At 33.7% G+C, this 15,301-nt stretch overlaps 2 protein-coding genes across 4 annotated transcripts in view; both read right to left on the bottom strand.

The window, feature by feature from the left end:
- Nucleotides 1-121: 121 nt before the first annotated feature.
- Nucleotides 122-8,161, bottom strand: LOC143193812 (uncharacterized). 3 transcript variants are annotated; one of them, XM_076400211.1, is made up of 7 exons: nucleotides 7,628-8,105; nucleotides 6,668-7,147; nucleotides 3,131-6,604; nucleotides 1,817-1,969; nucleotides 1,485-1,604; nucleotides 1,311-1,422; nucleotides 122-655 (listed from the first exon to the last, which is right to left on the bottom strand). In XM_076400211.1, the coding sequence occupies exons 1-7, from the start codon at nucleotides 7,989-7,991 to the stop codon at nucleotides 652-654; spliced, it is 4,707 nt and encodes a 1,568-aa protein (XP_076256326.1). In that variant the 5' UTR covers nucleotides 7,992-8,105; the 3' UTR covers nucleotides 122-651. The 3 variants fall into 3 exon arrangements, with proteins under 3 accessions (XP_076256326.1, XP_076256325.1, XP_076256327.1); XM_076400210.1 differs by having other exon boundaries at nucleotides 3,131-3,455; nucleotides 3,513-7,147; XM_076400212.1 differs by having other exon boundaries at nucleotides 3,131-7,147; nucleotides 7,628-8,161.
- Nucleotides 8,162-9,830: 1,669 nt separating this feature from the next.
- Nucleotides 9,831-15,301, bottom strand: part of LOC143193813 (uncharacterized) — a 108,906-nt gene continuing 103,435 nt past the window's right edge. The window contains exon 22 of the mRNA XM_076400216.1: nucleotides 9,831-9,930. The gene's annotated coding sequence lies outside the window, so the exon portion shown is untranslated. The remainder of the gene's footprint in view (nucleotides 9,931-15,301) is intronic.

Genomic DNA, 15,301 nt, shown 5'->3' on the forward strand with positions numbered 1-15,301 from the left:
GTTTATTATTGACCGCATTCCTTACATATCAGTTCTCAAGATATATAATGCTAAGTGTGCTGTGGTTAGCAGTATTCAAGTAGACTGATATATTATTATGTAAATAATTAATTAAATACTGTTTGTGAGAAAAATATTTATTCATCAAAATAGTCCAATAAACATAAATGAATGAACAAAAAACATTTAGGCTTATAGAACAAGAAAAATGAAAAAAACAAATAAACTTACAGCTAAATAATACGAAATTATATAATTTTTTAGCCTAACTACATTTTTGAGCATAGAAACTTTTACTTTTAATCTAGTCCATCAAGTCACATAATAGAACGAAAACAAAAAAATATACATTTCTAAAAAAACATTTTGACACTGACTTCAATTTTTTGTAGTTATCAGTCTTCACTACTAATCAGCATGAAACAAAAAACTTGACACACTTCTCATGTTCTTAACGGACTAGATTACTATGTAGAGATCATTTTTATTACGAAGTTGAGATCATTGTAATTGCACATTAATAGGAACTTTTTTAGCTATCGCCTTAACTTTCATGCAGAAACGTTTCCATTTCAACAGAGGGAAATACTGTCTGAAATGGAAACGTCTGATATTTTTTTTTGTTAAGACAACCGCTACTCTTCTGTACTGTTACCTGTAATAAAATATATATTCGTTAAACACTTTCAATAAAAACCAAATTAAAAGATATAATAAACGATGATACATTTTAGAAAATTCAAACAAAAAAATATCAAGGCCTACACGATTATTTTTCCGAAATTAAAATTATATTGCATTTTTTTAAACGTTATAAAAAAGTTAATATAATAATTTCAAGTTTTTTTGTAGATACGTCATTATGATGCTTATTGTATTTCCTGCCACAATTTGTAAAGTCGTTTCAGAATCAGACAATACTTTCCTTCTCATTTTATTCTAGATAAAAAGAGACACAATGCTGTCTGATTAGTTCCAAGTAAACAAGTGAGTCTGTCAAAGTCGTCCGGTTGTCAGACGTATGCAACATTCTTGAAAGCAATAGTGACAACAGGTTATAACTCTAACCTATAAACTATTGTGGTTGTATAATTAACCGTAGTTTTTACATTTACCATAATGTTAACATAAATTATATTTGATAACATTTTGATAACAATTATTTTATTTAGATTAGAATTTTGTTGTGTGAATAAAGCCAAACTGAACTAAAATTCAAAGTTGATGCGGCAACATTGCGACGTTTTAATGTCATAAAGTTAGATGACGTATGTACAAAATAACTTTGAACAGACTATATTGCTACTTACTTTCTGTTGTAACTCCTTAGAGATTTTTTGCGTTTCATATCCATATTGTATTTTCTATTGGAGGGTGTGGAACCTCTATAATAAACATGCGATGATTCGTACGATGGATGATCTAAAAATTCTCCTTGTTTTACGGGGTTTCGAAGAAAAGACAACCCTATGACCAAATCTTACCCATTGTTTCATCTAGTTGACGGAGATCAGATACTATGCTATCGTCGGCATATAACTTCCGTTTCCGGAATCTTGTCATTATGTCGCCTGGAAATTCTTCAGTTTCCTCGTCGTCGCTATCTATAAAATCATCTATGCAATACAGAATAAGATAAAGGAACTAGAACTAAAAGCATTGGAAGAGAAAACAGTGCCTAAGAATTAAAGCAGCCAGTAGATCAGGGCGGACACCAAAGAGGCTTCAGACAAAATTATATTATTATATTAGTAACACCATCGTTACTGATTAGCGATTATATAAAATAGTTATTTCGACAGGAAACCAACTTTACCTGAATCTGCCTCAGATCTAATGAAATAATCCCTAATACCGATAGGTGGTGAACGTGTTCTTTCCTCTGGCTTGTAATAATTTAGTGTAAGTTGATCTTCCTCGTAATACTGAGGACATTTTCCCTGATCATCCTTCTTTGTACTCTGATTCACTATTAAATAAACTTAATTTAAACAGTGAAAAACAATAAGGTTGGGAAAAAATTATTTCGGTTTTCCGATATGAATTATGATCTTAAAGTCTCTAATAATACTTGTTCAATTAAGCTTTGTAAATATAACAGGATATTATAGATATAAAAGTAGTTCAAGCCCGGAAACAGACAAATATTACTCGCTATGGAAAGCAACGTTGAGATACCAATTATAAGACTAGCGCCGGGTTCGAGAGAATGGGCTCGACGCAACGACGAAAAAGCAAAATTATTCGCATTCAACATTTAGCTAACGTATTCCAATCGAATTATATAAAATCTACAATAGATATAAATCCTGTTTATCAGCTTGGTGTAGCTGTAAATCTGATTTCTCCAATGGAAGTTGCTACAGGAACTGATAAAAACCTCAGACCTAAAAAGGCTCCTGGAGTTGATGATATTTCACCAGGCTTATTAAAAGAGCTGCCACGAAAAGCCGAGACTGAGACATGTTCTTAAAGTTGCTCGAATAATTATGCGTAAAAAGCCTGACAAACCGGTCAGAACAAGTTAGATCTTACAGACCTATTTCGCTGCTACCTGTTAGTATGTTAAATTGGAAATATCATGTTAGACAAAAAGCAGAGCCGATTAGACTCAAAGTCAAACAACTGAACTGGTTAGTCGAAAGATATAATTGGTGGGATATGGGTTAATCCAACGATGCCAAAACAAAGTTTTACGATTAATTATCAATGCTTATCGCTACGTAATCAAGGAAGAGCTGCACGACGGCCTCGAAATCAAATGGATATACGAAGTGATAAGTCACAGAAATGTGGAAGCTACTGGACAACACACAGGAAATCAGAAGATGCGAACCAAACCACACGAACTTATAGAGTATAAGTGTATTCTTAACTTTAGCTTAAGTAATTTAGTTTTATTTTATTTAGGAAATACATACTGTATGTATTAATCCTGTACACGCATTGCTTATTTATTAATGCAAGTACAAAGGAACAGTAGTAATAAACTGATTTGTAAATTAAAATAGTATTAAGATGTAATTAATAAAAAAATGTGTTTACATAGACTAGGTCACAAAAGAGATATAATAAAATATAAGGAGATATAAAAAATACCGGAAATTAAATTGAGATTTTTTTTCCTTACCAATTTTTCCTTCATCTTTTTCTGTCGTCGGATTATCCTTCGCTTCTTTCAGTTTTAGGCTGTTTTCAGGTACCTTCACCCCCCGGGAAGTTGATTTGTTCTTGTTAATGTTCAACATCAACGCTCTTCTATTTCGATAGTTAGCCATTGCCTTGATCATAATAGTTTGCAGTACCTTCAACGTTCTCATATCCTTCTGTAACATTGTATTCTCCACTCCTTTCGACAGGTCACGTTTCATCGCCCAGATATATCTCTTAAACCTCTTGTGGGTCATCTCCAAAGATTTGAGGCTGTTGTTCACACATGTTGATAATGATAAAACCTGCGAACGTTTAATAAATCGGTCACTCATCATGGCTTTTACGGCTTTGACACTTACTTTACGTTTAAGCTGGGTTGAACTTAGACTCAGATTTTTCTTCAACGTCTTCGTTGATTTGCTCGGTTTCGGTTCTTCCTCATCTCGTTTGGGTTTAGATGGAGTCATCACGCCTCCGATAATATCAGTCAGGTTGAACATCACGCCATCAATCTGAACGAACGCCGGGTCGGATGACATATGTACAATCTCCTTCACATTTTTGTAGGTATTATCTGCGTCTTCGTCCTGAGTACCATAGGATATTTCACAAGTAGAGTTATTAGTTGAGCTGATAATGTTTCGAGAGTCAGTTGTCTTTGATGTTTTATTGTGCCTTTTAGATACGTTGACGTCCAACATTTTCCCACTAGCACCAGCGGAATTACTTCGTGTAATCCTTACTTTGTCAACATCCTTATATGGTGTTTTCTTAATATTTCTGGGCTTGGCTCCCTTAAGCTTCTTTTCTTTGTTGACTGAAGCATCAACGTTACTAGTACTAGCAGTTTCCTTACGACTACTGAAGCAGGTATGTTTTTTTGGATTTTCTAATTTTTCTAACGCACCACCAACAATAACATCAAAATCATTATTTTTTTCCCCTTTCTTGGTTTTTTTGTAAGAAATATTATCAATGTTTCCTCGTATATTAGCATCATTTAGTACTTTAACATTGTTATCATAGTGGATATTAGAACAGATTTTTTTCTTTTTAGTTTTATTTAACACATCAGATGAATTTTTTAGTGTTTTAGGTGTGGCTATATTGCTTTTTTGCTCATCATCATCACAGTTATATATAATATTAACTGTCTCCTGTTTGGTTTTGTAATTTTGTAATGTATTTGCATCAGTTTGTAGTTTCAATACATATGGTTTCATTGGCAGAACATTTGTTTCAAAATCATACTGTAGTTTAATTGTCTCTTTATTTTTGTCATTTGATATGTTTTCTGATACATCTATATCCTCCTGCTCATCATCAGAAATAATTGGAAATATCCTCTTCTTAGATAAAATTGTAGGTTTATAAGTTTTTTCTAATGCGTGTTTGTCATCAGAACTGAAGCAATGAGCTTTGAGTGATTGTCTATTAATTAACTTAACGCCATCTTTAGAGATTTTTCTTTGATCGGTATTAATTTTTCGCCTCTTTGACAATTTTTTAGTTTTATTGGTATACATTTCACTTTGGTCCTCATCAGAACTGGTATAATAGGGTTTGGGAGGCTCTTTAGGTATGTTATGCTTATTTGATATATTCATCACTTTTTCTAAGGCTTTGATTTGTACATCATTATCACAAGTTTTCTCTTGATCAGCACGAGAACTGATCTGAATTTTCCTTTTTTTCAATAACTTTCTCTTAGCATTTATAGGATCTTCTTCATCATCAGAACTAGAAAAAAGATTTCTGAAAGCTTTATTTTTTCCTGAAACGTTGATAATTCCTTCTGATGCCTCCCTACCAGTTTGCACTTTAAGATCATATTTAGGAACGTGATCATCACGTGTTTTCTTTTGATCAGAGACAGAGGTGATTTGAAGCTTTTTCTTAAATGCCTTTTTAGATTTATCAGTTTCAATTAATGCATCTGATATATTCTTTATGGTTTTTTGTGTATCTCTATCAGAACTAATTTCAATTTTAGTTTTCTTGGATAACTTCTTACTTTTATCTAGTAGTGTGCTGATACTAATTTTCTTTGGTACACCATCAGAACTGAGCTGGGTTTGGGTTGACTGCTTGTTATTTTTATCTGATACATTCCCTATAGTTTTCAGTGCATTAGTATTAGTTTGTATTTTTAAGTCATATTTCGATATATCATTATCATATGTTTTTCTCTGTTTACCATCAGAATTGATATATATTTTTTGCTTTTTAGATAACCCTTTAATTTCACCAATTTTACCCAATTTATTTGATACACGCCTCATGAATTTAGGTGGAGTGATATCAAAACTATCTTGTTCGTTAAAAATATATGGATCTTCGATTGACTCTTTGACGTTTTCATTTTCATCTAGCACAATACCTATGTTTTCTGATGCACTAGCATTAGTTTTCATTTTAAGGTAGTTCTTGGAAACATTTGAACCAACATGGTTTTCTATTCTTTTGAAGAATTGTTTATTTGTCTTGGTACTGTCTGGTATATTTTCCATCACTGTAGTTCCTTCAATACCAATTTCCTCTTGTTCTTCATCAGAAGAACCACACCAAATTTCTTTATACATATCTTCAGCGGATACGTAATTTTTATTTTTTGGGTGTGCATCATCAGGGATACCTTTTGTATGTGCACGTAATACATCTACTGTTTTTTGTTGGTTGGCTGAAATATTCTCTTTGTTTTCTATATTGTTAATATTGTTTGATGCTCTAGGCAATTTTTGGATAACTTGGACAGCCCCGTGCGGAATTTCATTTAGATTATCCCTTCTGCTTAATATCGTTCTACCTGTTAGATCTGCTCTGGCAATGAATACGTTATGGAGAATCTTTATTCTTCCTCTTCTGATAGATTCTTTAAGAGCCTGCTTTAATAAGATAATTTGATTTTCATCAACATATCCGGTTATAGGATTTTTAATGACCATATATGGTATTTTTGTGGTGGATTTTTTAAGTACTAGCGCCTGTTTATCCTCTGATGTGTAATGTTCCACTGAAAGATTCATACTGCCTCTCTCAACATTAAAAAGTCCACGAGCTCGAATTGTTGCAATTACCTTTTTGCGAGTTTCAATGGCATTTTCTTTAATGATATTTTGTTCTTTAACTGGAAGTTTATTTAGACTAATTATATTCGAATCATTTTCTAGATATCGAGACGGGTTTTGATTATTTTCATTTCTTTTACTGGTTACTTTTTCCTGGGTAGTTTCTTCAATTATTAAACTTATATCCTGGTTATGGTTGACAAACCTTAAATTACTGTGATTATATGTGGATTTTCTGGTAATATTTACCGAGGCCTGAACGGGTCTTTCTAAGAGTAGATCCGATTTCATCGCTATATCTTGTTGATTATGTTTTACTTTTCCCATATGACCTACTTCATCAAACATATTTTCCAACAGGACCGGTTTTGACTCTCTCGCTCCTAAAACATGTTGATTGCTCATTTCGTACTCAATTACGTTACCGTAGTAGTAAAATGTTATACCTTGTTTTAAGATTTCCTCGCCCACTAAAGCCTCAGTATTCAATTCCGTCATTTCCGTGTCTATGGGAATTTTTGGCAAGTAAGTATCGTAATGCGGATCTGTTGAATTCAACAGTTCCGACAATGATTTATATTCGTCCATGGCTGATGTGACTTTAACTGAATCGTGTTGGACTATTACTGATTTCTCAGTGCATATAACGTTCTCCTTGCCCTGATCTCCATCGAATTTCAATGTGACCTCGTTGCTTGCAAGGTCTACAACTGTCCTTGCGTGCGAGATGTACAGTTGCTGTCCGTTCTTTTGAAAGACGAGGTGAGAACCCCCGGAAGAAGACGTACCGACCTCACTAATATTCGTAATATCCGGCGCGTTAAAGCCCGTTTCATCAGTTCTATCGTTGGTTTGACCGTGTGCTTCAGTAACATTTTTCATTTCGGTTCCGATTTTGTTCAGTTTACGAGCTATTTCGTCCAGATCTAAAGAAAAAAAGATTTAGGATGAAAGCCAAGCAGAAAAAGGTTGGAACAAAATAGTACAACGTTTACATAATCGATACTCAATGTATTATGGTTATGAAAAGTTTACGTATGCTTCTTTAGACCATACGTTTTATTATGGAATGTTATGTATAGTTTATAGAGAGCGACAACTAAAGTACCATTCATCTTTAAATATAAAAAATAGGGATTACTTTTTCACTTTTCTAACATAATACAAATTGTGTATTGTAAATTGTGGATGTGTATTATACCGAAGTGTCACACTTGTGTAAAATAGATAAAAGAAAAATTTAAAGGGAATGAATACAGAAAAGGAAGTAATGAAAGAATGGCGGAAAAAGTGTTTTGTATTTATTTATGGTTTTTATTACAAGTCTTGCCATAATTATTTATAAAATTAATAGAGCTTTATTAAATTATTCATATATAACATCTGTAAAATTAATTGAAACTCACCAAATTGGTCATTATTATGAACTTGTTCTGCAAAATCAGACTGTGTTTGTTTTGTTATGGTATGCCTTTTTAGAGCTTCTTGACGAGAGATATGCTCCAACTGATTTCCAAACTGGTTATTAAATATTCGATTGAACGGCGTTATCGCCAATTCATTAGATTTATTTTCCTTTTTGCACTTTTCAAATATATTATTCAACTCTTCCGGTGTTACCCCTTTTTCTATTCGCTGGTAGTTATCGACGCCGAGAAATTCTACAGCTTGTTCATATACGAACGAACCGTACATGTGTACTACCATTTTCATTACCTTATGGGTTAGTTCGTCTGTTGCTGCTTTATCCAGGTACGATAAAATTTCCATTGACGTGTCGTCGAAGTGTTGATTAAGAGCCTTCTGAACTAAAATGACAAAATGTGTAAATATGTCGATTTTTATGGTATCACTAGAGCGAAAAGAGATAGGTAAGGTCAGAAGTATATAATTGATATTGTTTTTAGAGACCCTGTAGACAATAACGCCCCAGTTTCTATTTTACCATTTACTGGCAGCTAATACATCTAATAAATTTATAAAGTTAATATTAATCATAAAAACACATATAACAAACCACTTATAACAAATAATAGCACCGAAGTAAAGCTTTTTTCGAGAATAAAAATGTCTGGATGCTTGTAAACGCAAGATCTCTTTCGGCTGGACTTCTTATATTATGAAATCTTGTTCATATCAAGTTTTAATTTACAATGAAAAGCATGATTTACAATGATTTAGGAGCATCTTCATATCCTGAATGAAATCGAGACACTGCAGTAAAAAATGTCATCTCACCGCCAAGTATTATCAGTTGCAGGATTCATCCTATTTGTTAAATTTAGCGCCCTCTGATTTGTGACTGTTTTGTCAAGGATTTCAATATACATTATTTTTCTAGAAGTTTTTCCAGGTTATCAATTCTTCCTTTGAAACAAGTGACCATCAACGATCATTTCTAATGCCCTTTGTTGAATTATAAATAAAGGAATGGGATGGCAAGGTGTTATTTTATACTCCAAAAATATTATTGAATTATGTATATTAAATAATACATATATTATAAAATATATAATTTAAATACAATAACAGTTTGTTTTGGCCATCTAACATGAATAAAAACTAGTGCTGAAAGAAAACAAAGAAAAAATGATTAGACAGTAAAGTAAATTATATTTTAACATATTTATCATGCTGTTAGTATGATTTTAAAGAAAAAAGAGCCAGGAAATGGAAAAGGAACAAATGAAATTATGTTTAATATATATGATCAGAGCAGCTTATTATTAGTTATATAAATATGGCGAATGTTTATATAACTTGTTATATGTTTATATTAATTGTAAATATAAATGCGGTTTATTAGTAATACCGATCTTCAGTCATCTTTAGATTTATTCAAAAGCTTGATACTTCTGTTTATACCTTAATATATTTGTTACAAAAATGTATATATGTTATTTTTAAAAAATATGATATTTAACTTGGTACTATGATTAATAATACCGGAATGATCATAAAAATTGCATAATTGAATAAAGAATTTTAATAGAATTAGACATATATAAACAACATAGGAAGGTAAATGTTATATATAAATAAAATAAAGGATACTATATAACAAAATTTGTGGGAAAGTAATCGTCAGTATTAAACCAAAATGATGAAGAAGATGAAGCCAGCAAGAGCAGCAGAATATTTGGTGCTGATGTATTTTTTTGATTGGACAAATTAACATAAGACTCCAGTGATCATAATAAATGTTGGTTTTTACAAATAAAGCCCCATCACCTTTAAAACGTTTTGAGGAATCAAAGTCCTGTGGAATGAAATTTGGCTATCCAAAAGTGACAGTGAATTTTAGTCGCTGAAAAAATTAGAATGTCAAGAGGGGTTACTTTATAGTTGAATATAAGATCGATTAATCAAAGGATGAATGACTGGTGATAAAAAAATTATAAAAAAGAAGGAAAGTGAATGTTTTTTGGCGGTTTTTTGTTAGTATGAAAAGAAAGGTTTTTATGAATGAACTAATTAATCAAGCAAAGCACTTTATGCGGATTTTTTTCCTGGTGGCTGACACCAATTACCTGAATCGCGCGTATGAGTAGCTTCCGCTGTGTTCTCGGAAGGCGTATGATCTCCATCATTTTTGTTGTTTCCAGAACCGATTGACATATTTTTCTTCCTGGTGGGTTTTTTAACTTTTGGATTGCGGGAGTTGCGCTTTGACTTAGGCTCGTTGTGGATTTTCGGTTTGGAGTCCGACCTAAAAAAAAATAAAAGAAATTAATATAGGTTATTAACACATTGATGAAAAAATGGTTGGATAGATAAAACGTGATTTCGGTTAATTATAACAAAAATTATATTACGACATAAATGGTGATTATATTGAGTTGGATCAGATTGGTTGGATTGTTGATATTTTTTAAATGAAGTTTCCGATTTTTTCGTTCTTTTATCATGTAATGTAATGTGATTAGTGGCATTCAAAAAATTGAATTGGTGGAATTAAGCGTTTTAGTTGTGGTACTTAATTGATAGTGCTATTAACTCTTAGTAACAATTAGTTGAATGATGTTGATATGTCTGGTTAATTTAGTTTTTCCTAAGCAGCGTAGATTCATTACTAAGTGCTTGAATGTATCTAGATCAGCGATATCTATTGATAAAAATACCATGTATCAATAAAACAACTATTAAACATTGAAGAATCTTGAAAATTTCCTAAATACGTCAAAGTCGATTTTTTCCCGGTTTGCAATCTTTTCTCTTCGTTTTTCATTTTACCAATTTGAATGTAATTTATAGCACTAGAATTGGGCATATTAGTTCTACTATTTAATTGGTAATATCACCAAATCTTAACAGTAATAGTAACAATTTGGTGAATGCTCTTAATGTTTGGTTAATTTAGTTTTTTCTTAGTAGTATAGATGAATTATTAAGTGCTTGCATATAACTTGATCAGCAATATCTATTCATCAAAATGCCAACTATCATTAAATTCGATAGTTTTGACATTTTTCTACATAAGATAAGACTTTTCCCTTTTGTATTATTAACAGCTCAATTGAAAAGTTCCCGGCTAACTAGTAAAACACTTTTTTTGGCAAAATTAGTTTTTTGATTCAACATAATTCTCTTCAAGGGGTGATACACTGATTATAGCGACCCTCCAACTTTTCGATACCATTTTTGTAGTATAATTTATCCTTGCTTCAAAATAGGCCTCAGTTTCGGCGATCACCTCTTCATTCGACGAAAATGTCTTCCCAGCGAGCATCATTTTGAGATCTGAGAATAGGAAATAGTCGCTGGGGACTAGACCTGGAGAATACGGTGGATGAGGAAGCAATTCGAAGCCCAATTCATGGATTTTTGCCGTCGGTTTCACCGACTTGTGACACGGTGCATTATCTTGATGAAATAGCACTTTATTTTTCTTCAAATGCGGCCGTTTTTTTGGCGATTTCGTCCTTCAAACGGCCCAATAACGCTATGTAATAGTCGCTGTTGATGGTCCTTCCTTTTTCAAGGTAGTCAATGAAAATTATTCCATGCGCATCCCAAAATACAGACGACATAACCTTTTCAGTCGACTGTTACGTTTTGCCACGCTTTGGAGCGGGTTCATCGTGTGCAAACCTATCATATCTCGGATGTCTGTCGATTGGACTTCGGAGTGAAATGATGGAGCCATGTTTCATCCATTGTCACATATGATGAGTGAGCTCGCGCGGCACCCACTTTGCACAAAGCTTCCTCATACCCAAATATTCGTGAATGATATGATGTACATGTTCAATTGATATCTTTAGAGTGTCTGTCATTCAAAATTATTTTGTGTTTTTTTAATAATTTCTTCGGTAACAACCTCTTTTCGACGTCCGCTCCGTTCACCGTCTTCGGTGTTCATCTCACCACGTCTAAACTTAGCACACCAATCCTTGATGGTTGATTTTCCTGGAGTAGTGTCCGGAAACTCGACATCAAGCCAAGTTTTTGCTTCAACTGTTTTCTTCCTTTCAAGGAGCAGTATTTTATTAACACGCTAAATTCCCTTTTATTCATTTCTTTTACAATAAGAAAAGTTGCTTCACTCAAAATGTTATAACTCACAAACTAATGATCCGACAGCTGTGAAATTTATACACACATCTTTTGATGGTTAGGGCTAACTCAAAACCACATGAATGTAGTTCTAGTAGCGCCATCTATGTGCCCGGCCGGGGACTTTTGAATTGACCTGTTAAGTTTACAGAGTCTAATTATGGAATTCTCAAAATTGTATTTTCGTCATTCATTATTTCTGTTGTTTGATTTGAAGACATCTGCTGATGAAGCCTATTAAACACTTTTACAAGCATATGGCGATGGTGCTTCGTCATATTCTAATTTTCGAGTTTAGTATTAATGATTTAAAGGTAATGACAAAGACTTTGAGACAGCTTAATAGCTGATGAATCAATTGTTTCGATACGTTTATATTCGATGGGAAACATTTAAGAGCATAAAGCCTTCTGATTACCACACCAAATGCTGCAGAAGTGGGAAAATGGATCGACGATTTGATCGGTATCAAACCATCATGGTTAACTGGACACTGCATACCCATATTACCAGCAAGATGGGAAGGCAGCAAGCTGTTACCAATGATTAGAAGTTTTTTAAAGTCGCTGATCAAAATCCAGCATATCCACAAGACATAAAGCCTTCTGATTACCACACCAAATGCTGCAGAAGTGGGAAAATGGATCGACGATTTGATCGGTATCAAACCATCATCGTTAACTGGACACTGTATACCCATATTACCAGCAAGATGGGAAGGAAGCAAGCTGTTACCAGTGATTAGAAGTTTTTTAAAGCCGCTGATCAAAATCCAGTATATCCACAAGGCATAAAGCCTTCTGATTACCACACCAAATGCTGCAGAAGTGGGAAAATGGATCGATGATTGGATCGGTATCAAACCATCATCGTTAACTGGACACTGTATACCCATATTACCAGCAAGATAGGAAGGAAGCAAGCTGTTACCAATGATTAGAAGTTTTTTAAAGTCGCTGATCAAAATCCAGTATATCCACAAGGCATAAAGCCTTCTGATTACCACACCAAATGCTGCAGAAGTGGGAAAATGGATCGATGATTGGATCGGTACCATCATCGTTAATTGGATACTGTGTCGCTATATTATCAATGATAAGAAGCCGTTTTAAAATCGCTGATCAAAATATGCATGAACCTAATGTTTCGTCTACCGAAATATTCCAATATATTTCCGGTGATTGGAATAAGGGATATCTAAAACAGCTAATTGTTCATTTGAATAGCGCCGCAGATATGCCATAAATGAATTACGGTTTGTTATGTACATGTGTCTACATCTATTTATGAGTATTTGTTATATATGACTGAGTATTTTATGACATCGAGAAAAAATAAAACACTCTTTTTGTTGGCAATCGAAGAACAAGAACAGGTTATAGAGAATATGAGACTATACATTGAGTATATATAGTAAATTTTGTGAGGGTATTATATATTATTGATATAAAAATATAATATATTCTAGATATGGAAATATCAACAAAATTACCACGATAGGGTCACATAATGTCAGAGACAAGTATTTTCTATTGATAAATCATACTTTTTCCCATCTTTCAGGCAAAACTGACGAATTCCACCTCTAAAGAACGATTTTTTTGGTATCTGCATAAGAAGCGAAGCGTTGCTCAGACTGTAGTAATTGGAAGCAGTAAGGTCTGGAGAATACGGCGGGTTTACGAGTATGTTTTCAACGATTTTACAATATGCGATCGAGTGTTGCTATGTTGAAGAATAACATGGTTGTGTCTTTGTTCGTATTTCGGCTGTTTTTCGCGCAGTACTAGGCTCCAAATGCGTCAATTGTAGTTGATAGTGATCCGATACAAATTCATACATTTTCCATGAACTAAAAAGTGAGGCTTCAACAAAGTTGGTTAATTTAATGTACCGTATGTGATGTAATATACAGCAACGCCATCTATTTTAAATCCTTTAAAATTACCTTATAAGCGTAACATATGGCGACGCCCTTCCATAAATCGTGTAGCTGCTATAAAAGTAGTTTCACTGAGAGAACGATAACGAGGATGTTGTGGATCACCCTACTACATATACAACATGTGGTATATACTCGTTTCGTCGACAAAGGAAGGAACTGTTTCACAAGAAACAACCAGAAAAAAGCGGGAATTTATTAAGACATTCGAATAGAAATAAAACGAAATTGTATTTCCTAGAAACTCGACGTCTAACAATATCTCTTTTTTGCCAGGCAGTTATCCAGCTGATAGAACGACCATTTTTTTCCACCGAAACTGAAGAAGACATACGGGAAAATGAAAATTGATTCCTTTTTGCGTCGCGGCGTTACGTGGGAAAATGGAAAATTCGAGGACGCATTATTTACACATAATACGATTGATATTAAGGTATACGGAGTGGGTCTGTATCCCTCTTATTGTTATTTCTATTTTTTTGTGTAGATGAAGTCGTATTATCTTAATATGCTGAAATAGTCAGAAAGTAGTTTAACAGGTCAATTGAAAAGTTCCCGACCTACCATAGTAAAACACATTTTTGTGGTAAAATTAGTTTTTTTTTTATTCAACATAATTCCCTTCAATGATACACTGATTATAGCGACCCTCCAAATTTTCGATGCCTTTTTTGTAGCACGATTTGTCCTTTCGATTGTCCTTATTGCTTTAAAATAGGCCTCAGATTCGGCGATCACCTCTTTATTCGACGAAAATGTATTCCCAGTGAGCATTCTTTTGAGATCTGAGAACGGGAAATAGTCGCTGGGGGCCAGATCTGGAGAATACGGTGGATGAGGAAGCAATTCGAAGCCCAATTCATGGATTTTTGCCATCGTTTTCACTAACTTTTGACCCCGTGCATTGACTCGGTGAAACAGCACTTTATTTTTCTTTAAATACGGCTGTTTTCGGCGATTTCGTTCTTCAAATGGTGCAATGACGCTATGTAATAGTCGTAGTTGATGGTCCTTCCTTTTTCACGGTGGTCAATGAAAATTATCCCAAGCGCATCCCAAAATACAGACGCCATAATCTTGCCAGCCGACTGTTGCGTTTTCCCACGCTATGGAACAGGTTCATCGGGTGCAGACCACTCGGCTGACTGTCGATATTCAAATTTCTATAAATGCGTAGCTAATAGTAGCCTACTGGTTGAGCCTACTATAATACCTTTTGTAATTTCAAGACCTAATAACACTAACACAACAAGACCGTTACATTCTACAGGTGAATGTGAACCTGCCATCACCACTACCTCATTAAAGGAAGAAAACGAATACCAATCGAAATATTCATAATTCCGTAAGCGTATACTTTCTCCATAAGTCGCTTGATTAAATCCGTCCAATAAATCATGTCTAATAAATAATTTATTCCGCTAGCTACATGCCGAACAGCATAAACAAAACGTTATTAATTGATTTTAATATAAAATGGTACTACTACGTACGTGTGTATACGTGATGTTCAGCATGGATGTGTTCGGACCGATCTTGGTTCGGGATAGATACAAAATATTGTGTTGAAACGGCGGGGTTC

Source organism: Rhynchophorus ferrugineus, unplaced genomic scaffold (genome assembly GCF_030347505.1).
Source record: "Rhynchophorus ferrugineus isolate W39M unplaced genomic scaffold, kcgeb_rfMv2 rfM3, whole genome shotgun sequence".
NCBI classification, from domain to species: domain Eukaryota; kingdom Metazoa; phylum Arthropoda; class Insecta; order Coleoptera; family Curculionidae; genus Rhynchophorus; species Rhynchophorus ferrugineus.